The sequence below is a fragment of the Pseudorasbora parva genome, chromosome 8, assembly GCF_024679245.1.
Source record: "Pseudorasbora parva isolate DD20220531a chromosome 8, ASM2467924v1, whole genome shotgun sequence".
NCBI classification, from domain to species: Eukaryota; Metazoa; Chordata; class Actinopteri; order Cypriniformes; family Gobionidae; genus Pseudorasbora; species Pseudorasbora parva.
This window is the reverse complement of record NC_090179.1, coordinates 42,437,506-42,460,598: the sequence shown is the minus strand read 5'-3', so window position 1 is coordinate 42,460,598 and position 23,093 is coordinate 42,437,506. Positions and strand designations below refer to the sequence as shown.

At 39.6% G+C, this 23,093-nt stretch overlaps 1 protein-coding gene and 1 long non-coding RNA gene across 2 annotated transcripts; one reads left to right on the top strand and one right to left on the bottom strand.

The window, feature by feature from the left end:
- The first annotated feature begins 2,759 nt into the window (after positions 1–2,759).
- On the top strand, positions 2,760–11,901 carry LOC137084848 (uncharacterized). Its single transcript, XR_010906809.1, has 3 exons — positions 2,760–2,849; positions 3,651–3,768; positions 10,781–11,901. It is a non-coding gene; the product is annotated as an uncharacterized lncRNA (long non-coding RNA).
- Positions 11,902–12,370: 469 nt separating this feature from the next.
- Positions 12,371–16,420, bottom strand: LOC137084559 (gastrula zinc finger protein XlCGF49.1-like). Its single transcript, XM_067450849.1, has 4 exons — positions 15,286–16,420; positions 14,929–15,163; positions 14,088–14,662; positions 12,371–12,394 (listed from the first exon to the last, which is right to left on the bottom strand). Exons 2-4 carry the CDS (start codon positions 14,981–14,983, stop codon positions 12,371–12,373), a joined length of 654 nt encoding a protein of 217 aa, XP_067306950.1. The 5' UTR covers positions 14,984–15,163; positions 15,286–16,420.
- Between the last annotated feature and the right edge of the window lie 6,673 nt (positions 16,421–23,093).

Sequence of the window (23,093 nt, the reverse complement as noted above, 5' to 3'; positions counted from 1 at the left end):
GGTCCTTGTGTAGCTTCAGCACATCATTGGTTGAGAGCTCACCACAGTCTCTGAAGCTCACACACGCAGAATCAAACCAGCGGAGGAGAGTCGTCAGTAAATGACGGCCGCATAATGTTAGTTCTTTCACTAAACAAGCGTATCATTGTTTCCAGCAGTTTGACCCATTGAGAGATTCGTTTCAATGGTCCTTATCAGAATAAAGTGCGATGGTCGTCCCCCCCCTTACTACCATCTGACTCACGGGTTTTGAATGTCCTGGGACATACAGTGTTGTGCAGCGTGTCTATTAATTATCGCGGCAACATTTCAGTCTTTAGTTCCACATCCATATCGGAATATAACTCTCCTAAAACATCGATAAGCACATCTAGTTTAACAACAGTAATTTGATGTGTTGTTTTCGACTTCATTCGCTAAGCGCAACTCTCTAACTAACGTTAGCTGTTTGTGAAACGTCCCCCATAGTATACACATGCAAGAGCTGAACTTACAACCTGTCGAGTTCAAAATCACTACTATAAGGACCACTGGAACTTCTCTCTCAATGGGTCAAACTGCTGGAAACACTGATACGCTTGTTTAGTGAAAGAACTAACATTATGCGGCCGTCATTTACTGACAACTCTCCTCCGCTGGTTTGATTCTGCGTGCGTGAGCTTCAGAGACTGTGGTGAGCTCTCAACCAATGATGTGCTGAAGCTACACAAGGACCGCCCTCCTCATTTACATGTTGCACACGGAAAAAGAAATGAATCAATCGATCAATAAATGTAAAAATAAATACATGAGGGAAAAATAAATGTAAAAAATAAATGAACGCATAAATATAAAAATAAATGCACAAATAAATATAAAAATAAATGTTAAATTTAATTAACAAATAAATACAAGTTAAAAAGATATTTTTATAAAAGCAGAAAATAATAAATTAAGGGAAAGATAATACAAAATTGTATTTGATTAAAAATGAATCATATTTATTTTATCGAGTCGTTTATTCTGCTATTTATTTTCCTATTATCACATTTATTTATCTATTTATGTTTTTATTAATTTACATATGTGTATATTTATTTACTTATTCATTCATTCATTTATTTATTTTTAATTTGTGCAGGGTTGGTCCTCCATATGGTTTAGGATGGGTGTTTGTAAAAGCACTCTGACAGCTTTGTTTTAAAGGGCTTTATAATATAAATTAGATTGACTTTGATAAGAGCAGCAAAATCACCTTCAATGTACGGCTCTCTTGTGTCATAATCAGTAAATGTAGCAAGCTAAATGTGTAAGAATGAGTTAAATGCAGTATATGAGTGTGGCAGTCTTGGAGGACTGAAATGACTTGCAGTTGAAAGATTGCATGTTGTTCAAGTTCATTTTTGAAGTGAAGCTGAACTAACTTATTAAACCACCCTATTTTTAACAAACCAATGTAACTTCCGGAAATACCATTATGAATTGGCCAGCTGGCCATATTATGACCTTTCTTTGTCTGTAGATTACACTGGTTTGTCCCCAGATAGGACATCCATGTGTACTTATTGATACACTAGTTGGTCAGGGTTTTGTCCCCAGATGGTACTTCCTGTTAATGCCCATATAAGGAGTTGTCCCTGTGTCCCCACATGTTTCAACCTGACCTGTCCCCAGATTACCACCTACCCTTATTTTAATGAATTAATTACATTTTAAGAGAGGTATTTATTAAACTTATGATTTTAGATTTTTTGATGTTTTTATCTAGTCTCTAGGATGTCAGGAAAGTGGTGTCCCCAAAATGTGGTAAATAACTGGTGTCCCCACGAGGCACCCCAAACAAGTATGTGTGTGTGTGTGTGTGTGTGTGTGTGTGTGTGTGTGTGTGTGTGTGTGTGTGTGCGTGCGTGCGTGTCTGATTAAGAATTGTTTGCAACAGGTCAAATTTGTGAACTGATGGTCCTGACTTGAATATTTGGCTGAGATACATTTTGAGTTGCTGTATGTGAAAATCTTTGTCATGATTTTAAGTAGGACATATTCCTGGGTCAACATATGTATATATTTATCCTGGAACACAATTCCTGTCATGAAACATAGTCCTAACCCCCTAACCCTAACCTAACCCAGAGGGAAATGATAGGTAAATAACTAGCACCAAACCCTGCATTTAAACATAAACTTGACATAAACTTTAAGCTTGTCACTGAAATATGATTTGTTGATTGGAATGCAGGATTAACAATGTTATAAATATCCAGAAACAGTCTTGTTGAAATCACATTCACCTGTAAATGTATGGAACTGTAAGGCAGTGTCATCTTATAAACCGCTTCAAGTGACCCTGATATTCTAAATTATTATAAATAAAATACTCAATTTGTCTTTCATTTTTGCTAAATATTGACTTAAATATTGAATATTATCTGTATCATATATGTCCTGTCCTATAACCTGTCAGTATATTAATTGAAATATGCATTTAAGAGTAGGCTAAATGAATGACAAATCAGCAAAACCTGCTATGAGAACATTTTATTGTTATTTTGAAGCCAACTTTTTTCAACCCTTTTTTTTTGTTATGGTTTCATTACAAAAAACATTTTTTATCCCTTGCTAGAATATATATATATATATATATATATATATATATATATATATATATATATATATATATATATATATATATATATATATATATATATATATATATATATATATATATATATTTAAAATCAACTGGTTCGAGTTCCTATTTCCGGCCCTTTAAATTTAAAAAATAGCCGCGGAAAAGGCGCCCAAAAGACGGAGCTGCAGAGGAGGATTATTGTTTGGAGATTTGACGGTGGAAAACGGCAAAGAAAGTTAAGGTAAGATTTAATAAAAAAAAATATTGCTTCGTTTTGGGGATTGCAATCATATTCAGTTGGAGTAACTTACTGCATGTTATGTGATATTTAAACGTTAGCTAATGAAAGCTACAATTGTTAGCTATCAAACATTAGTTATTTTGTCAATTCAAAACTTTTGCCATTGCCTGAAGGATTTTGTAAGTGACATAACGTTAGCAATTCAAGTTGATTATCGTTAGTTCACCTCTCTTTCATACATTTGTCACGTGATTTTTGATAATTACTAACTGCTAAATAAATGGTGATAAAATATTAATATCTGTCTGTTTCATTGCTGTACTAACGTTAGTCTATGCGGCTCTCACGTGACAAAAGTATGAACAAGGCCTAACGTTACCAGAATAACCTAAATGAATCATCTGTTTCTCATAATTTGTTATTTTGCCTGCAATATGTATAGTTTTTATTATCATTATTTTATTATTTATTTTAAATATTAAGTTGTTATCAAAGTTTGCGCTACTTGACGTGATTGCTAAATGATTTAAAGATCCAAGTCAGTAAAATGATCTGATTTTCCCATCACTAACGTTACAAAGAAGTCCTTCGAACTGAAAATCACATTGTCTTCTGCTGAAAAAAAAGCATAGACCAGCATGATTTCACTTTCACTCACTGTATACCAACCTGCAGTCAGTTCTGTATGGTCAACGTATTTTCCCAATTATAATGTTATAATTATAATGTATAATTTGAAATTCATCTATGTATAAATTTGACATTAAACTGCACTAACTAGTTGTATTACTTGTATTACAGAAACAACAGGATCACAGAGCAAGCGAGTAAGCTGTAGAATCCCACTTCAACAGATGGCTTCAAATTGCAAGTGAGACGGAGGGAGAAGAGAAAAGGAGTAACGAAAATGGACACGCAAGTAATTTACACGGTCTATTTTACTAATTGTTTGTAATCATTTGGAGTAAATCCGGGACTGCACTTCACTTCACTTGTTAGGTCTATCTCATCTATTTCATCTTTGTTAATAAAAATTAGAAGAAATATGCAATAAAAAACAGTAATAGAAACTGTATATATATATATATATATATATATATATATATATATATATATATATATATATATATATATATATATATATATATTTTAGGGATGCAACAATACAGTTAGTCCATGGTTTAATACATAACCTTACTTTGGTTTTTAACCACGGTTTTCCGGTTCGGTTCGGGTTTTTTTTTTGCTCTTCTATTCTTAGGTGACAGGAACAGGAAAAGGTAATAAAGGAGAGTAAAGGAGAAAATTGTTTTTATTGCAATACTCTTTCTTTATTTTACTTAAAAGACTTGAAAACCCTTACTTAAACTTAAAACTTTACATAAAAAAATGTATACACATTCCCAGTGTATTGTATTAAATAAAATAAATATATAAAGATTTACAGTGGCAGCTCAGAGATGTACAGTAGCATTTAAGTATGAAATTGAATGAATAAATGTAGAGTATAAACGTAAATGCGGGTAAACACCCTTAACTTTAGTGCATATGATTGGATATTTGCTCAAATCAGCGCATAGACTCAGGCAAACCATTAAAAAAAGAGCAGAATAAATAAAGAGGAATATTCAAGGGGGTAATCTAGCGCTCGGAAAGCGTTCCACCCATAGGGTGTTTAAATATTTTCTCCCGTTGCTTTTGGCTCACTATGGGCTTCTCCCCATTCTTCTCCCTTGACTTGATCAGACCATTGCTAACCAAGCCATCACCTGCTGTTAGCATCCCATTGACTCCCATTCATTTTTGCGTCTTTGACAGTGAATAACTTTACATCAGAGGCGTTTAAAGACTCAATTTGTCCATTGTTTATTTCTAAAGAAACTCGACAATGCATAAAAGGCTCCATTACCTTGTATCTCACACTATCGCCCCGCAGAAGCTGTTTTTGTAAAAATAGGCTAACTATTGCGTCATAACCAACGCGACTCTGTCGCACAGTTGAGAAATTACCGTATAGACCAGAGGAGACGCTCGCAGGCAATCTTTACTGTATATGAGGCAGTCGGGGGGACGTGGAGACATAAAGTCTGATAAAGTCAAGGGAGAAGAATGGGGAGAAGCCCATAGAGAACCAAAAGCAATGGGAGAAAATATTTAAACAATGTGATTCAGATTTCACTTTCCACATCTACTAGAAGACCTACAGCTGTCAGACAGGAGGCTCACGTCACATCTACGTCCTCAAACTCAGTCTGAGTCTGCGCAGTTCGCTCAGCCATCAGGAAGTGAGTGCCTCTGATTGGCCTCATTTTTCCGCCGTTGAAGTCAATGGGATAGCTCTGTCCATTTCTTTTACTGTCTACGGGAATATTTCAAACGGGGGGTAATGAAAATAAATAATTAAATGCAAAACCGAAAAAAAACACAATTCACCAGCGCAAATTGAACCATGAATGCGTACCTAACGGTTCAATATTATATTGAGTATTGTGGCATCCCTAATATATATATATATATATACAGCTCTGAAAAAAATTAAGAGACCACTGCAAAAAAACTAGTCCTCAGAATTGGGGAACATTGTCAGAGCAGAAGGAAGCATGTTTTCTTCTACACTCTTAACACGCTGGGTTAATAACAACCCAAGTTGGGTTGAAAATGGACAAACCCAGAAATTGGGTTGTTTGAACCCAGTGAATGGACCTTTTCAAACAACTCAATGTGTGGGTTTGTCCATTTTCAACCCAGCTTGGGTTGTTATTAACCCAGCATTTTTTAGACTGTAGGACAACCTTGTACGTGGTTTTATTCATGCGTCCTTCACAAAGACAAGTCTGCCCAATTCAAGCATTGCTGAAGCACTCCCAGATCATCACCGATCCTCCACCAAGTTTCACAGTGGGTGTGAGACACTGTGGCTTGTAGGCCTCTCCAGGTCTCCGTCTAACCATCAGAAGACCATGTGTTGGACAAAGCTGAAAATTGGACTCATCAGAGAAGATGACCATACTCCAGTCCTCTACAGTCCAATCCTTATGGTCTCTTGCAAACCTCAGCCTGGCTCTTCTTTGCTTCTCATTGATGAAGGGCTTTTTTCTAGCTTTCCACAACTTCAGCCCTGTCCACTGGGAGCCTGTTTCGAACTGTCCTCGCCGTGAACTTCACCCCAGCTGCCTTTTGCCATTCTTTTTGTAGGTCACCTGAGGTCATCCTATGGTTGTTGAGTGACATTCGAATGAGTTGGTGGTCATTCCAGTCAGTGTAGAGTTATTTTCGCCCTCTGCCAGTCTGTAACTTTGTTGTCCCCAATGTCTGCTGCTTGACCTTGTTCTTATGAACCGCCGTCTTTAAAATTTTAAGGATGGAAGCAACCCGACGCTCACTGTATCCCTATGCCAGTAAAGCCAGAATATACTTGTAGGCTTCCATACTTGTAGAGATGCTGATTTAAGAAAAAAATTGCAGTGGTCTCTTAATTTTTTTTCTCCCAGAGCTGTATAGATATTGTAGTGTTTTACTTATCTAAACTTTTTAGGGAAGAAAAACAAATAATCAAATAAAATAAAAATCAATGTTTAGTCTTTAGTGTGTTTATTACAAATGAATTGTACATTATTAAAGCTACAAATGTAGTTCAGTTAAGAACAGTGAGTGATTACCTTTTTTCTTTTATTGTTTCATTAACATAAATATAAAGACCTAATTCACAGATCTAATATAATGTTAGACATCATTTCCCCAACTGCTCCCCAAATGTTCACTTAAAACTGCATTAAGTTAGCCTGACAAGCCAGAGCCACATCAGGAAGTTAGCTCTGGGAACTCACCATTGACAGGGCTCAGTCCGAGGGGCGGGATAAACGGTTGTCTTTCAAACTACCTCTGCACGCGATAGGATAGCGCTACAACCAACCTTCTCGGAACCTTCTCTGCCGTCATTATGTTAAGCCCCGCCCACTGGCTCTACACACAATGGCCCTCATTTATCAAAAGTGCGTACACCAAATTTCCAGCGTACAGCTTACGTACACCCAAACCCACGGTGACTTTGAGATTTATCAATATGGACGTTGGCGTACGGCACGCTCAAATCCTACGCCAGCTCAGGAGGTGGTGTACGCACGTTTGAGTTAGTGGGAAAATGCGCAGAAAAACAATTCCTAACACCACAAAACGCACTGACAAGATATGCTATATGATCCACTGTTAAAAACCACAACAACAACATTTAGTGTTTATTTTTGTGCAACATGAACGTCAATGTTTAATTTGTGTGACTTTACCAAAGCGTTTGATCTGTAGGCATATGTAATCCTCCAGTCGCGAGCCTGTGCGCTTTACCTGACGGTTCAGGCCCGCGCCTGGCCCAGCAGCTGCGCACGGACTGGGACTAAAATAATTCAGACTGACAAAATAATAAAAATGGCCTTCTTCTTTTAAATAATAATAAAATCAATAAAAACGGCATTCTTATTCTAAATAACAAGCGTCATTAAGAATAATAATCATAATAATAAGAAGAAGAATCTTACAAATTTTCATGTATAATTATTAATGTGAATGAATGGTAGGCTACTCCACATCACATCAGCATCACTATCGTGTGTATACATGTGCCGTGATACGAAATTAAATGCTAATTGTTTCAAAACGTGCTGTAAAATAATGCATTGTGATGGTAATTTATCATCCAAACAGCTATTTAAACTACTGGAGTGCGCTTCTCAACCCCCACACTAACAGTAGCTACTCGTAATTTGGGTCCATATTTTGTTTTTGTGAGCGCCTTTAATCCCACTCTTTAAACTCCCAAATAAAACAATTTCGGGGTTTTTTCCACTTCCCTGGTGATCTCGATGGGCGCGTCTCAATCATCTCAATAGTTCACTAGTCAGAGCACTGATCAGGGAGTCAGCCCATTGACTTATGTCTTAATCAGTGCCCTGACTAGTGGACTAGTGAGATGATCGAGACGCGCCCGATCTCCACGTCGGAGAAGTTTCGTTTCTTTGCCGTCTTCTGTTTGTCCATGGCGTAAAATGAGGGCGTGCGGGAGACGGAGACTTGAATATATAGGGGCGTGTTATTCTAATGACGATCGTTTTCAGCCGCCGCATTTATCAAGGGCAGGTAAAGCGTACACCTGGACTGCAGAGGTGCGCACAGTTTCATAAATCAGGCGGTGAGAGGAGTGTAAGCATAATCTTACGCCAACATATACACCAGTTTCTACGCAAGATTGATTAATGAGGGCCAATGTGTTTGGCCTGACCAGAGTTTTTTTTTTTTACAGCTTAGAAGTGTATTTAGAGTTGCTAGACTAAACTCATGGCAAATTAGATTTGCTGCCGCTAGGGTGCGTCTAGATTTGTAAAATAGCATTATGTAACATTTGCAGTAAGATATCCCAAAACCACTAGGCCAATACTACATATTTTGTTCAGTTGAGAACCTTCAATATCCCAAATGTTTCCAACTATTTGTAAATCGTGAGAAAATTGCTATTTTAACTAAGGAACCGGGACGTGTGAGGGCGTCGCCTAACGATGTCATCATATCTCTTAACCCTCGGTTTCTGGTTTTATTCTGCTGATGCGCTTTACTCCGACTGTAGTGTTAACAAGTGTCACAGCAGCCGCTGAGTGAACGCACAGAGTAACGTCATAACATAATTTAAAACTCACTCAAATGTGTTATATGATAAACAGAGCTGCGTTACCTCATACTCATTACCAGAAAAGCAGAAATAGTGCCGGCGACTATGGCATAATCAAAGTTTTTCGCGCTGCTCGTGAGGCTTGTGTTGTTCATCTCATTAACAATCACTCCAGCAGCCTTGCTCAGCTCCACAACACTCGCTCCTGCTCTGCTTCACACTGCAGTAACGTTAATAGGGATGTAATGATAAATTGTTATATCGCATTAATAAAATGTGACGATATGTATCGTTGATGGAAACGATATGATTTGCAATATAGTTGTTTTATCCAAGGCTCAACTTGCTGTAGTAAGCCTATTTATAAGGTACAATTTACCCAGACACAAATTTACAAATGTACCTCAAATGTAAATTCTGTCATAATTCTCACCATAATGTCGTTTTTCGTTTAACTTCCAAACACAAATGAAGATATTCTTTATGAAACCCATTTTAAAGTCCATTACTCTCAAACTTAAACGATGCAAAAAATAAAGTAATCAAGTGGTCTAATCCAAATCTTCTGAAATCTTCAAGTCTTCTGAATAGACACAATGGCTTTATGTGGTGAAAATATTTAAAGCTCCACTGTGTGATAATTTCCCCCATCTAGTGGTGAAAAGGTATTTGACCAACCAGTGATTATTAGTTTCTGTTCCTCTCAATTCCGATTTTGTTTTAACTCCTACAGTGGCCAATTTAGTCCAAGATTAACATGGCATCCAGTTCAACCTCGTCCATGAGTGCCATCGAGTGTTAAAACGCGAAAGGCGAAGCTTGAATTTACGGGTATGTCCCTCTTTGGCTAATGTACTTTCAAGATGGAGGGGCAACATGGCGACCGGCATTCGAACCCCTCACCCGTATGTATTTTCAATGGCATATTATAAACTTACGAGAATACTTTATTACTTGAAAGAAGTGCATTACATCACATTACATACATTAATTAGCACATATTTTTGAAAGAACTAAGTGTTTTTAGCTAAGAATAAACTAAAAAAGTTACACAGTGTAGCTTTAACACAGTGAACATTCTGTAGTAAACACAGACGTTCAAATGATTGCGTAACGTGCGAAAACATGAGAGTGAGTTAAAATTCTTGGATGAGCTAAACATTTACAGTTTGAGAGCGGCCATTTTGACACACTTTCTTGCGATTAGAACTGTGATTGATTGCATTGATCATCTGAAATGCATGCACTGCTGGAATGACCCTCTTCAAAGTGACAGCGCAAACATTATTTAAAGTGGCACTCCTCCAAAGTCAAAGCGCAAACACCATTTAAAGCGGCAATCCTTAGTGAAAGCGCAAACATAATTTAAATCACCAGATCACATTTAGTTTTAGTAGTATGATTATTTAAAGCAGTTTAGATGGTTCATTCTTATACTGCATTAATAGCAGGAACAGCAGGACATAGTGAGCATGAGCAATGCTGCCTGCATTTAAAGTGTGAGTAATTCGTGAGGGATTTTTGTTTTTTAATTTACTTTGAGTTTCAGTGACACTATTACATTAATAATCTCATTACATAGAATCATACAATGACAAAACATAATGTTAAATATAATTAATAATAATGCAATGGGGGAATATTTGTGGGTCCTGATAATAATACACAAATAATAATATAATAACAATAAAAAAGTACAAAATAAAAATAAAAACTTTATTTCGGCTTATCGGGATACATATCATATCGGGATACATATCGTGTCAGGAGTTCAGTATCGAGATACATATTTAATCGTGACACGAGTGTATCGTTACACCCCTAAACGTTAATAATCACTCCCATGAACATGATTTCTGAGTCCTATCCCGATTTTTTTCCTACCGGCTGTGAGGTGAAGACCACATGTCCCAAGATCTTTCCCAAAACTGACCTGATTGTCGCTTGTGCAGATTAATATTAAGATCTGTTTGATCTTTCTGAATTGTAGAAATTAACCAAATGATACAAGGATCAGCAGTTGTTTCTGCACTGAAAGTAAATCCAGACACGATTAAAATCAACGTTTGGGAAGCCAAATTTTCAGTATTTTTTGCACAAAATAATAAATCATGTCAATAAAACCCTAATTTTAGTGTTTAGGATGTTATAATCTATATACATAAAAGTGACATACACATTTTTATATAAATATGGCAGCGATAAGGTACAGTAATGGTTTTATTTGGTGTATTTGGTGTATTCTTTGCTAACAATCTTTCATTCTTATCCCGAGGTTACCATTGTCAGCTGGATCTGCTCCAAATCCAGATCAGATGGTGGACCTGCACCTAGACATCAACGCAGCCCTAAATGTCAACAGATAACATGTCAACTAGACAACTCCTAGAGACGGATCCCCTGTGAGGAACTTGCTAACAGCCATCAACACAGATCCTCTGTCCTCTGCACAGACCCCTAAGGCCAGCTTCAACTCCATGTCGGCATGTTGTATCCTGATCTTCAAGCTGGTGGATCTAGATGAAATATTCTGAATTATTGCAATCCATAGTCTGACTTGTAATGCAGCCAGAATCATATTCACACCATGTTCGTTGGCCAGAGACAACTGGTCCCCCAACTCAGCCTGGTTTCTACCAAGGGTTTTTTCTTCTCCATTTCTGTCACCTGATGGATTTTGGGTTCCTTGCCACTTTCGCCTTAGGCTTGCTTAGTTTGGGACGCTTAATATTCTACAATAGGGGTGGGCTATATACTGGTAGATATGATTAACTGGTAGAAATGTATCAACTGCTACTGATTTTGGACCATCATCTCTATCGTAGTTACGTTGCTGTTCTGCTTGTGTGGTAATGAAATCTTATCATCTGCCTGCATTTTTAAGCATTATGGTTAAAAAACAAGGGATTTTAAACTGCTAAAGTGCAGTAAGCAGTGAAAGACACCTCGTTTGACGACATGTGCACGCTGTCAGAGAGACTGTTTCTAAGCACAATTTTTTTGTATCATTGGCAGCAAGAATTACAAAATGTCTATGGTATTTCTAATGTCTATATAATATTGATTTAATTGCACTGATGCTATTGGAGGAGAACTGAACTGCGCTGGATCATGTTTTCTGCAAAGCTGCTTTATAGCAAATTGAACTGATTTCATAATTGATGAACCTTACACAGTTATTGAACAGAACTGAATCAACACTGACCTGACTTAAGCTGTGACACTATTTTCTTTTTAGGGCTGCTTTACTGCAGAATTTAACTCTGTTTGAATAATTAAATAATTATTTTCATGTTTATTCCTGTAAATCTGCTTTGAAACTTTATAAAGCATTAACAAAGAAAGGTAACTTGAATTGTGCAATGGCCTGATTGTGGACCAGATTTGGCAAACAGCATGTGGGCCACATGAGGATTGTGTAAAAGACCAACTGTGGCCCACATTAGGGCCAGTTCTGGTTTATATCGGCCAAAGCAAGGTATTAGATCTGGGCCTGACCTGGGCCAGAATTAAATTTAACTGTGAGCCATATGTGGGCCATTTCTGCTTCATGTGTTTTGTTCATGGCTGACATGTGGCATTGCTATTGCTTGATTGTGGCCCAAATCTGGGAAACAAAAGTGGACCACTCAAATGCCATCATTTCACACGGTATGTGGGCCAGAGCAAGGTATTAGATATGGGCCAGACCTGGGCCAGAATTAAATTTAACTGTTAGCCAGATGTGGGCCATTTCTGCTTCATGTGTTTTGTTCATGGTTGACATGTGGCATTACTATGGCTTGATTGTGGCCCAAATCTGGCAAACAAGAGCGGACCGCCCAAGTGCTATTATTCCATGTGGTATGTGGGCCAGAGCAAGGTATTAGATCTGGGCCGGATCTAATACCTACACATGAAGCAGAACTGGCCCACATCTGGGCAACAGTTGTGGGCCAGTTCTGCTTCATGCGTTTTGTTCATAGCTGATATGTGGCATTGCTATGGCTTGATTGTGGCCCAAATCTGGCAAACAGGAGCGAACCGCCCAAGTGCCATCATTTCACACAGTATGTGGGCCAAAGCAAGATATTACATCTGGGCCGGATCTGGGCCAGAATTCAAATAAACTGTTGCCCAGATGTGGGCCATTTCTGCTTCATGCGTTTAGTTTATAGCTGACATGTGGCATTGCTATGGCTTGATTGTGGCCCAAATCTGGAAAACAGGAGCGGACCGCCCAAGTGCCATCATTTCACACAGTATGTGGGCCAAAGCAAGGTATTACATCTGGGCCGGATCTGGGCCAGAATTAAAATAAACTGTTGCCCAGATGTGGGCCATTTCTGCTTCATGCGTTTTGTTCATGGCTGACATGTGGCGTTGCTATGGCTTGATTGTGGCCTAGATCTGGCAAACAGGAGTGGACCACCCAAGTGCCATCATTCCATGTGGTATGTGGGCCAAAGCAAGGTATTAAATCTGGGCCGGATCTGGGCCAGAATTCAAATGAACTGTTGCCCAGATGTGGGCCAGTTCTGCTTCATGCGTTTTGTTCATGGCTGACATGCGGCGTTGCTATGGCTTGATTGTGGCCTAAATCTGACAAACGGGAGTGGACCGCCCAAGTGCCATCATTCCACGCGGGTAGTGGGCCAGATGAAAGTGTCAAGTGTGGGCTGGATCTGGGCCAGAGCAATTTTGCTATCTGGGCCAGATGTGGGCCAGTTCTGCTTCATGCGTTTTGTTCATGGCTGACATGCGGCGTTGCTATGGCTTGATTGTGGCCTAAATCTGACAAACGGGAGTGGACCGCCCAAGTGCCATCATTCCACGCGGGTAGTGGGCCAGATGAAAGTGTCAAGTATGGGCCGGATCTGGGCCAGAGCAATTTTGCTATCTGGGCCAGATGTGGGCCAGTTCTGCTTCATGCGTTTTGTTCATGGCTGACATGCGGCGTTGCTATGGCTTGATTGCGGCCTAAATCTGGCAAACGGGAGCGGACCGCCCAAGTGCCATCATTCCACGCGGGTAGTGGGCCAGATGAAAGTGTAAAGTGTGGGCCGGATCTGGGCCAGAGCAATTTTGCTATCTGGGCCTGATGTGGGCCAGTTCTGCTTCATGCGTTTTGTTCATGGCTGACATGCGGCGTTGTTATGGCTTGATTGTGGCCTAAATCTGACAAACGGGAGTGGACCGCCCAAGTGCCATCATTCCACGCGGGTAGTGGGCCAGATGAAAGTGTAAAGTGTGGGCCGGATCTGGGCCAGAGCAATTTTGCTATCTGGGCCAGATGTGGGCCAGTTCTGCTTCATGCGTTTTGTTCATGGCTGACATGCGGCGTTGTTATGGCTTGATTGTGGCCTAAATCTGACAAACGGGAGTGGACCGCCCAAGTGCCATCATTCCACGCGGGTAGTGGGCCAGATGAAAGTGTCAAGTGTGGGCCGGATCTGGGCCAGAGCAATTGTGCTATCTGGGCCAGATGTGGGCCAGTTCTGCTTCATGCGTTTTGTTCATGGCTGACATGCGGCGTTGCTATGGCTTGATTGCGGCCTAAATCTGGCAAACGGGAGCGGACCGCCCAAGTGCCATCATTCCACGCGGGTAGTGGGCCAGATGAAAGTGTAAAGTGTGGGCCGGATCTGGGCCAGAGCAATTTTGCTATCTGGGTCTTGTGTGTGAACTTTCATGTGTTTGTTAAGATTTTCTTTTTGTCTGAAACTCTTTCCACACTGAGTGCATGTGTACGGTTTCTCTCCAGTGTGAACTCTCATGTGTTTGTTAAGATTTTCTTTTTGTCTGAAACTCTTCCCACACTGAGTACATTTATACGGTTTCTCTTGTGTGTGAACTTTCATGTGTTTGTTAAGATTTTCTTTTTGTCTGAAACTCTTTCCACACTGAGTGCATGTGTACGGTTTCTCTCCAGTGTGAACTCTCATGTGTTTTTTAAGATTTTCTTTTTGTGTGTAACTCTTTCCACACTGACTGCGTGTGTACGGTTTCTCTCCAGTGTGAATTCTCATGTGCCTATTTAGGTCTCCTTTTTTTGTGAAACTCTTTCCACACTTAATGCAGGGTTGCAGCTTTTTGGCTCTTGTTCTTTGAGTTTTAAATGTATGATGTTCCTCCTCCTCTTCATTCAGCTGTCTTTGGAATTTCCCTTCCACCTGGTCTAAAATACACATCAAGTTAGAATCAGTTCAAGTGAACCCTGATTTAACAGCAGAAAGCTGAACAGAGATCAGGTATCAGATCTTTCATGAGGCAAAGTTTTGTGTCATTAAATTTTTAATATAGTTAACTATATGCTTGACAAGTACTATATACAAGGTTATGATAATTAAGATAAATATCTCAATCATTTATCATCCATATACAGCACATTAATGCACATCTACCAAAGCAGTCAACAATAAAGAATCAAGAAGGGACACCAACCTGTTTGTTCCTCAGCATCTTTATGTTTTATTCTGGATGGTTCTGGATCACTCATGTCTTCAATCTCCTCTTTAATAAACTCAATCTTTAACAGTCACACAGAGTTCAGCTGCTACACCTGGAGTTTGTCCTTCTCTTGTAGGATGATGTGAATATTCCCAGTATTTATTGGTGAATTGTTGTGGGCGGGGCTTCACTGCAGGTGTGAACTGTGATCACTGCGTTCTGATTCAATCTGCATTTAAAAAGAACAGGCCATAATGTTTAACTGAGCTGCTGAAAAGCCAAAAGTTCCCTGTTTTCACCTCATTCATTATGGTGATGTCTGAGATCTGCTGTAAACTACAGGATCATCACCTTTAACATTTCACTCCAATTCTTGTCTTTGCTCTTTCACTTCCAACGGGTCTGAAATAAACATATTAAGTTAGAATCAGTTCAAGGAGGATAAATGAGCCCAGATGTAATAACAAAAAACAAGCCTAAAGTTAGTTCTGTCATTTTACAGTCAAAATTTGAATGACTGAAAAATGAAAGCTCTAGTGTAAGTTCTACCAGGGAGATTCAATGTTATGCCGCTTATTACATTAAAACCTAACCAATCATGTCCTAACACTTGGAGTATAAAAGATTTATAATTACACATGTCTGTGTTCACAGATTATAATGCCAACATTCACCTCCCATCCAACCACCACCACCACCACCAGGATGGTCCCTGTCTATATCTTCTAGGAAATGCAGAGTCTGTTACCCTCGAGACGTGAGCTACGGACATAGCCTATGCCAAATAACCTCTTAATAAAATACTTGCTGGTCTGTTAATAAATATTAACACTTTGTTACTTCATCTGGCCCCACAAGTCTTTCTGGTAGAACTGCTGTACAGGTTTAGGATCTAATTGTATGTCACATATCCCCAGACTATGTGGTTATTTTTCACAGTTCTTATGAATGTTATCTAACAATATATGAACTAAGTCAAACAACTGTAAGACTGAAAAAAACTAGCAAATGCTGAAATGTCTAATTGAGGAACGAGGACTCTGAGAAAACAAAGTAAATTAACATCTAAACTGTCTTTCGTGCACCAATCGAGAAGCAAGTTTCACCTAATCTACATCTTTCTCTGTTGGAGAAAAGTGTGGAGATAAATTATGTTTAAAGGCTATTTTCCATGCTTCTAGTGAATGCTTGTGAAAATTAGATCATTTGATGGGAAGTTTGCTACATTTGAAGTCATATGATAGTAAAAACTTTTACCCACAGCATTTTTGAAAAAACAGGTTGGGGATATAAAACCAAATAGAATTATTCTGGGTCAAGCAGTGTTTTATCCAGTTCATCCAGTGGTCCTCTGAGACCAACAATTAAAAAAGGTTTTTACTTTATGCAAATATATATAAAAATAGTGTTCAACTATTTAATATGGACATTTATTAATTATAATGCTAAACTATCCAACCTTTTTTTAATCTTAATTCCACATACATCTGGGATATTAGACTGATGAATTGTCATGCTCTTTGATTTATTCTGATTAACAGCATCAGAAAAGAGTTTTACAGTCTCCGATATAGTGGGGACCTCTCTTTTATCTTTTGAGAAGATACATGTATCATCTGCCAGCTGACCAGGGCCGTTACCCCAGTACCTAAGACAAATAACGCTGATTTTGACAACCTTAAAAATGTTCGACCCATCTCTAACCTTCCCTTTCTTTCGAAAATCTTAGAACAAGTTGTGGCTTCTCAATTAAGAGCTCACCTGACTGTTACCGGACTATTTGAGCCCCTTCAGTCTGGCTTCCGTAAGTTGCACAGTGCTGAAACAGCACTGGTAAGGGTTTTAAATGATTTGTTAATTGCCTCAGATTCGGGTTATATATCTATTTTGATTCTACTTGATCTCAGTGCGGCATTCGATACCATTGATCATTCTACTTTACTCTTACGTCTTGAGCATGTCTTTGGTGTTTCTGAGATTGCTTTGAACTGGTTCAAGTCTTATCTCTCTGACCGTAAACAATTTGTTGTATTGGGGGGTTCAAGATCTGAAGTTGGAGTGGTGAAATCAGGTGTTCCTCAAGGATCAATACTTGGTCCATTACTGTTTAGTTTATATATATTTCCCCTTGGTCAACTTTTAAGGTCGCTTGGTCTTAATTTTCATTTATATGCTGATGATACTCAGATATATGTACATTCAAAATCAAATGTAGATGTTGATATCTCTACTCTGTCTCAAAGTATGTCTGAGGTAAAGAAGTGGATGTCTGAGAACTTTCTCTGCCTAAACAGTGATAAGACCGAAGTCATGCTCATTGGTTCACCACACCAGTAACGTAGAATGGAGCCGCCATCCTTACAGGTGGATGACTCCATTGTACAGTTTAAAGACAAATTAGAAAAGCTGGGGGTGATATTTGATCCTAACCTAACGTTTGACGTACAGGTTAGAAACACTGTGAAAGTATCCTTCTTTCACCTCAGAAACATTGCCAGATTGCGTCCAATGTTAACTTTTACTGTGGCAGAAAAGCTTATTAACACATTCGTCTTTTTTCGCATTGATTATTGTAACTCCTTGCTGGCTAGAATTCCAAAGACCAATCTCAATAAATTGCAGTTGGTTCAAAATTCTGCGGCACGCATTTTAACTGGAACCAGTGCAAGAGATCATATTACACCTATTCTTTTTCGTCCCCCTGTTGCCAGTTAATTTTGATTGTTTTAACCAAAAACTCACTTAATATTTTCCCCCCAAAAAACAAGAACAAATATCCTGTCATTTTTACTTATATAGTAAATTAATCTTGATTTATTCTTATTTTCTTAACAAGAATAAATACTAGAGAAGAGCATTTTTTTTGCAGTGAAGTTAAATCTTTTGATAATTTAAAATATAATAGGCATTTGTAATTTGCTTTTGTTGACTACATTCTAAATAAACTACAATAAAATATATTTCCTTTGTCCTGTTGCTTATAGCTCCATCTCAGTCATGTACCTGAAGCTCATTCATTATGCAGCTCATTATGCACCCTTTGTGTCTCAGGGGTGATACTCATATACAGCTCTGGGAAAAATGAAGAGACCACTTAACATTGATTTTTCAATGTTAAGTGGTATCATAATTTTTTTCAGAGCTGTATATTCATGATTGTTCACGCCTCTTCACATACGACCTTTGTAAAGAAAAAGTGCCTTACAAAATTTAAATCAATGTATTGTATTATGTGAATTAGCTGGCTCAACGATTCTCACATCAGTTTGAAGCAAAAATTCTAGGCAACAACACCCATTAGTCAAAAGTCTTGTGGCCGCATCTCTATTGTGTGTTTTGAGGCCTTCATTTTAAAACATATTTTTTTGTTTTTTCAAAACTCACACATAAACATTATTCTGTCAAAAATGCAAATAAGCATGTACATACATGTTGCTCACATATTATGGTAGCATATTTTGTATTGAATACAGTGTAATTACACTTTGCCATTATGTGTGTGGTGTGACAGGCAGCGGGGCGAGGGACCGCGAGAGCGGGCCGGTGATTAATGTTCACGAGTGCCAGCTGCGTGGCACACCGGTCTCGTCTCGCGGCCATGTGACGGGAGCATATAAGGAGGAGCAAGGGCTGCGGAAGACGAGAGAGGACCAGGCCTGGAGTTTATGTTTAGTTTTGTTTATGTGTTAGTGGGCAGTCGTCCGTGAGGGGCTGCCCACGTTTTATTTTGTGTGTTTGCGGGCAGTCGTCCGTGAGGGGCTGCCCACGGTTTTACTTTCATTTTGTTTATTTATTTTGAATAAATGTTTGTGAAACGTTCGCCGGTTCCCGCCTCCTTCCTTCCATCCACGAACTTCATTACAATGTGTTTATAAGCAACTGAAAAAATCACGTCAGAGCATGTCAAAATTTCTAAAGGGCCCCAAACAGCTCAGACTCCTAAGGGTTGGCCAATCAGATTCGGGGGTGATACGTCAGATTGGGGGTGATAAGTACAAGACTTATTTATTTGCAGCAATCGGCGGCATCTTAAACAACACAGACTCAAAATTTCTCCCCTGATCTGAAAGCACACAGCAAGGCCCTCCATACCGGCATACTCACTCCTCCACCAGCACTTTGGCAATGGACTGCGCCACCTGATTAGGCAAGGGAAATGCCTTGGTCCATTTCGAAAAATAGTCACCAATCACAAATATATGCCTATTTTTATTATTGTTTTCTGGTAGTGGACCCAGTATATCTAATGCTACACACTCATATATGGCTGGGATGCTACAGACATTTACCACAGACTTTCCCACTAGCTTTATGAGATGCACAATCATGGCACTCCCTACACCACTTTTTTACATCCCAACCAACGATCCTTCACCTAAGCTTGCAATTTCTGAATGTCCTGAAGTAGGTGTATTATGCAAAATGGACAACACCTCAAATTCTTAGGGAGGACCACCTGTGCGGCCGAAGCAGCATCAGAGTTAGATGGAGGTAACCTCACTAGCCGCTGGTTCTGGACCTGCAATTGATCCCACACTGGCATATACTTGGAAATGTTAGGGTTTAACTCTACTTCCCTACGCCCATCTTCTGGCCCCTTTTTCAACTGCATAAGAAGCTGAATATCAGGATCCCCCTGTTGAGCCTAAACCAAGTCATCTCCACTTCCCTCCCAATCACCCATGGGACTCCCAACTCCCCCTGCCTTACTCAGGGCACGTACAACAGTCACAGGTTCACTGGACTCCCCAGAGATACCCCCTCCTTATCTGGAATCCCCACCCACCACTTCTGGATAGTGATGTTACGTATGACACTGAAGCTTCGATGCACGTATTGCGCATGCGAGACCATTTCAAGTGAAGCTCCGTATCGGGGTGTGTATCGGTTTCCCAGAGTCACATGATCAATGACAAATGAAGCCTGACTTTCTGTCCAATCACGTGCGCGTTTCGCTTTGCGTCTCAGAGGGTTCGAACTCCAGATTGAGTCCTTGTTGGCTCAGTCAGTCTGGTTGATGTATTTGTGAGGAGAGTGCTGTACTTTAAAAGTTAATCAATACATTACATTAAGATAACCAAAATGTATTTGTCACAATTTATTTATTTATCTTTTTTTGGTAAAACATTTGCATGTTTTTTTTTTAGGTAATTTGGTGTTAGGGGATAGGGTTTAGTGTTTGTATTTAGAGTAATGGGAAAAAAAAGAGTAATGGCCTTTCCCTATCTGAGAATATTTTGAGTTTATAGCTTCCAATGTATGGAGCCCCTATCCTAACATCGCTAGCATCAGTATTCAGGATAAATGACTTTTTCGGGTCTGGATAGACCAAAACTGGGGCAATAGTAAGCCTGGCTTTTAACTGCTGAAAGGCCCCCACACACTCTTCCCCCCAACATAATCTCTTCACCTTTTCAGTAAGCTGATCCAAGGGCCGGGCAAACTCAGCAAATCCTTAAATCTCCCTTAATAAGAAGCCAATCTCAGAAAACTTCTCACCTCAGTTTGGGTTTTAGGGGTGGGCCAACTGTGTACAGCCTCTACTTTTAATGGGTCAGCCATCACTCCCTCTGCAGAGAAAACATCGCCCAAATATTGTACTTGGGACGCAAACAGTGAGCGCTTGGAAGGTTTAACTTTAAGATTTGCATCATAAAGTTTAAGAAGGACCTCATCCACTCTTTGAAGATGTTCTTGAAAAGTTCTTACAAAAACAAACATCATCCAAATACACCAAGCACCTGGTCCACTGTAGATCGGCCAAAACGATATCCATCAAATGCTGATCCATCAAAAGCCATCTTTTTTCCTCACTTAAACCACAGGACCTGCCCACGGGCTACATGATGGACGAATAATGTCATTACCCTGCATCTGTTTTATATGCTCCGCAACCTCCTGTTGGAGATGCAAAGGAACACAATGAGGGGGCAATTTGACAGGCTGTGCAGAACCAGTATCTATTTTATGTAAAGCCAAATGAGTCCTTCCCGAGTCAGTATCCCCTTTACTAAACACACATGCATTGCACTGCAATAACTCTTCGATTGCCAGAATCTGTACAAGGAGGGGAGAACGTTTTTTTGTTCGTTCCTTTGATCAACAAACAATTTTCTATCTCTACATTTGGGAAAAAAGTTCCAAGCTTCATATTTTGCTTCAAAATAGTTATTTTCTGACACGTTAATAACCCGCACAGACACCACCCCTCTATCAGCCTTACAAACAACTCAGGCTACCAAATCCTCACAAGTGGGAAGCATTATAGAAAGAGGCTACAACATACCCTCATAATGTTGTGGAAGGAGTCCTTCCAATTTAACAGGTACAATAACCTTAGAACGAGGTTGAAATATAGCATCAGCCTGTACCCTAACAACCTTAAGTTGGGCACTATCAATTTCAAAAAACAGGGTGAGCTTATTGCCCATTAACCGGATCAATAACTGCCCCATATTTAGAGAGGAAGTTGGTTCCCAACAAAACTTCTTGGGGGGTGACATCAGCCACCAAAAATTCACCAATTACAGCTAGAGACTCAAACTGGCAAACAGTCTGTCAGCGACCCAAAATCAGCATTTCTCCAGCATTTGCAACATCTACTCTGGCTTGATATCCCTAAAGAAGAGCCACGGTTAGTTACATCTAGCCAGACTTTTTTGGGGATAATCAAAACTTGTGCCCCCGTATCAATCAATACAAGAGTTTCACAACCCCCTACTTTACTTGTCAGGAAACCTCCCATTCCCGCGGCAGAAACTGAGGCCAAACTGTCAAACATTGGCATTTGGGCAAGCATTTGGCCCACTGTGCCTGCCCCCTAATTTCCCTGCACATATGGACAATTTCTGCGCAGGTGTCTAGTGCACCCACACTCCCAGCATGCTTCTGTCAGGGGCCGAACCTGTGGCTCAAAGGAATTAGTCAGGTGTGTAAGGCCTTAACCGCTTGCCGCAACTCTTCCACTATACCCAACAATACCTCAACCTTATAGTCAGAAGACACATTTCACGAATTTAGGCCACACACTTTAAAATCTAGACCATGAGCATGTTCTAAATTCTGAATAATCTGCGAAGGTAATCTAGCTCTACCAGAAAATAATCGAGACATAAACATTTACTTAAGATCATTATTCCATCCATTTACATGTGCAGCCATCTCAAACTTTTCTGACCAATCTGACCATTCACGTCCTACCTCAGTAAATGTTTCAGGCATAAAAAGGGGCCCAGAAACTGGAGCTACATTAGAAGCAGTAATGGCCATATTAATATCTGAAGCTGGCGAAATGACTCCTGATTGTGACACTGACATACCCTCATCCTCCACTCTGTCCTCAGGGTAAATTTATCTCACTGCTCCCACCTTTTTAAAAAACTTAACTGCAATCACAGTAATTGATTGGACATATGGACAACAGAGAATATGACACACGTTCAAAACTGTATGGAAAAGTGTCACTTTTTATTGATAATTTAATCCAGACAGACAGAAAAAAACATAAACATAAGTCTTGTATGCCCTCACTAGGATAACTACCATTGAGCATTGAATTTATACTGCACTGCATAGGCAACCCAAATGGACACTATGGTCAAACCCAACTCATTGCAAACAGTGGAAACAATGGAAGCGTTCCCCAGCCCAGCGCATACTAAACAGTGCATCTACCTTTAAATGTACAACATTCATTCATTCATACACATATAAACACAGAGTTAAAATATAAATCACTTCCCCATCTCCAGAAAACAAGACCTCACTCCAGGGTCTAGGGGGTAGAAAGCCGCCTTTTCCCGTCACACCCACGGAACATAAACGTCCTTAGCCCAACCTCTCGGCACAGAGGGGTCATCACAGTTTATATATTGGTCTCTTAAGTCCAAAGTCTTCCTCAGCACAATTGCCCGTACTCCAACATCCAGGTGCAACCAGCAAAGAGGTGAAGAACCAGAGCTCCTATGTACCAGCCTCCCACTATCTAACAAAATCAAACATGAACCTAGCTGTCTATCTTCATCGCCGGACAAACCCTAATGGTCTCGAGTGACACATAGTTTTCCCAGTTCCTCTCATGAGTGCAAAGGCAGACAAAATTTACTCTCCGTAAATCCAAGTGCTTTACTCTCCTGAATTTCTCTCAGGGTGCTTTCACA

Coding starts and splice junctions, on each gene's coding strand:
- LOC137084559 (XM_067450849.1), bottom strand. CDS start 14,983: ATGAGTGATCCAGAACCATCCAGAATAAAACATAAAGATGCTGAGGAA. Junction 14,663..14,928: donor AGATGCTGAGGAACAAACAG/GTTGGTGTCCCT, acceptor TGTGTATTTTAG/ACCAGGTGGAAGGGAAATTC. Junction 12,395..14,087: donor TCATCTGGCCCACTACCCGC/GTGGAATGATGG, acceptor CTTCATGTGTAG/GTATTAGATCCGGCCCAGAT.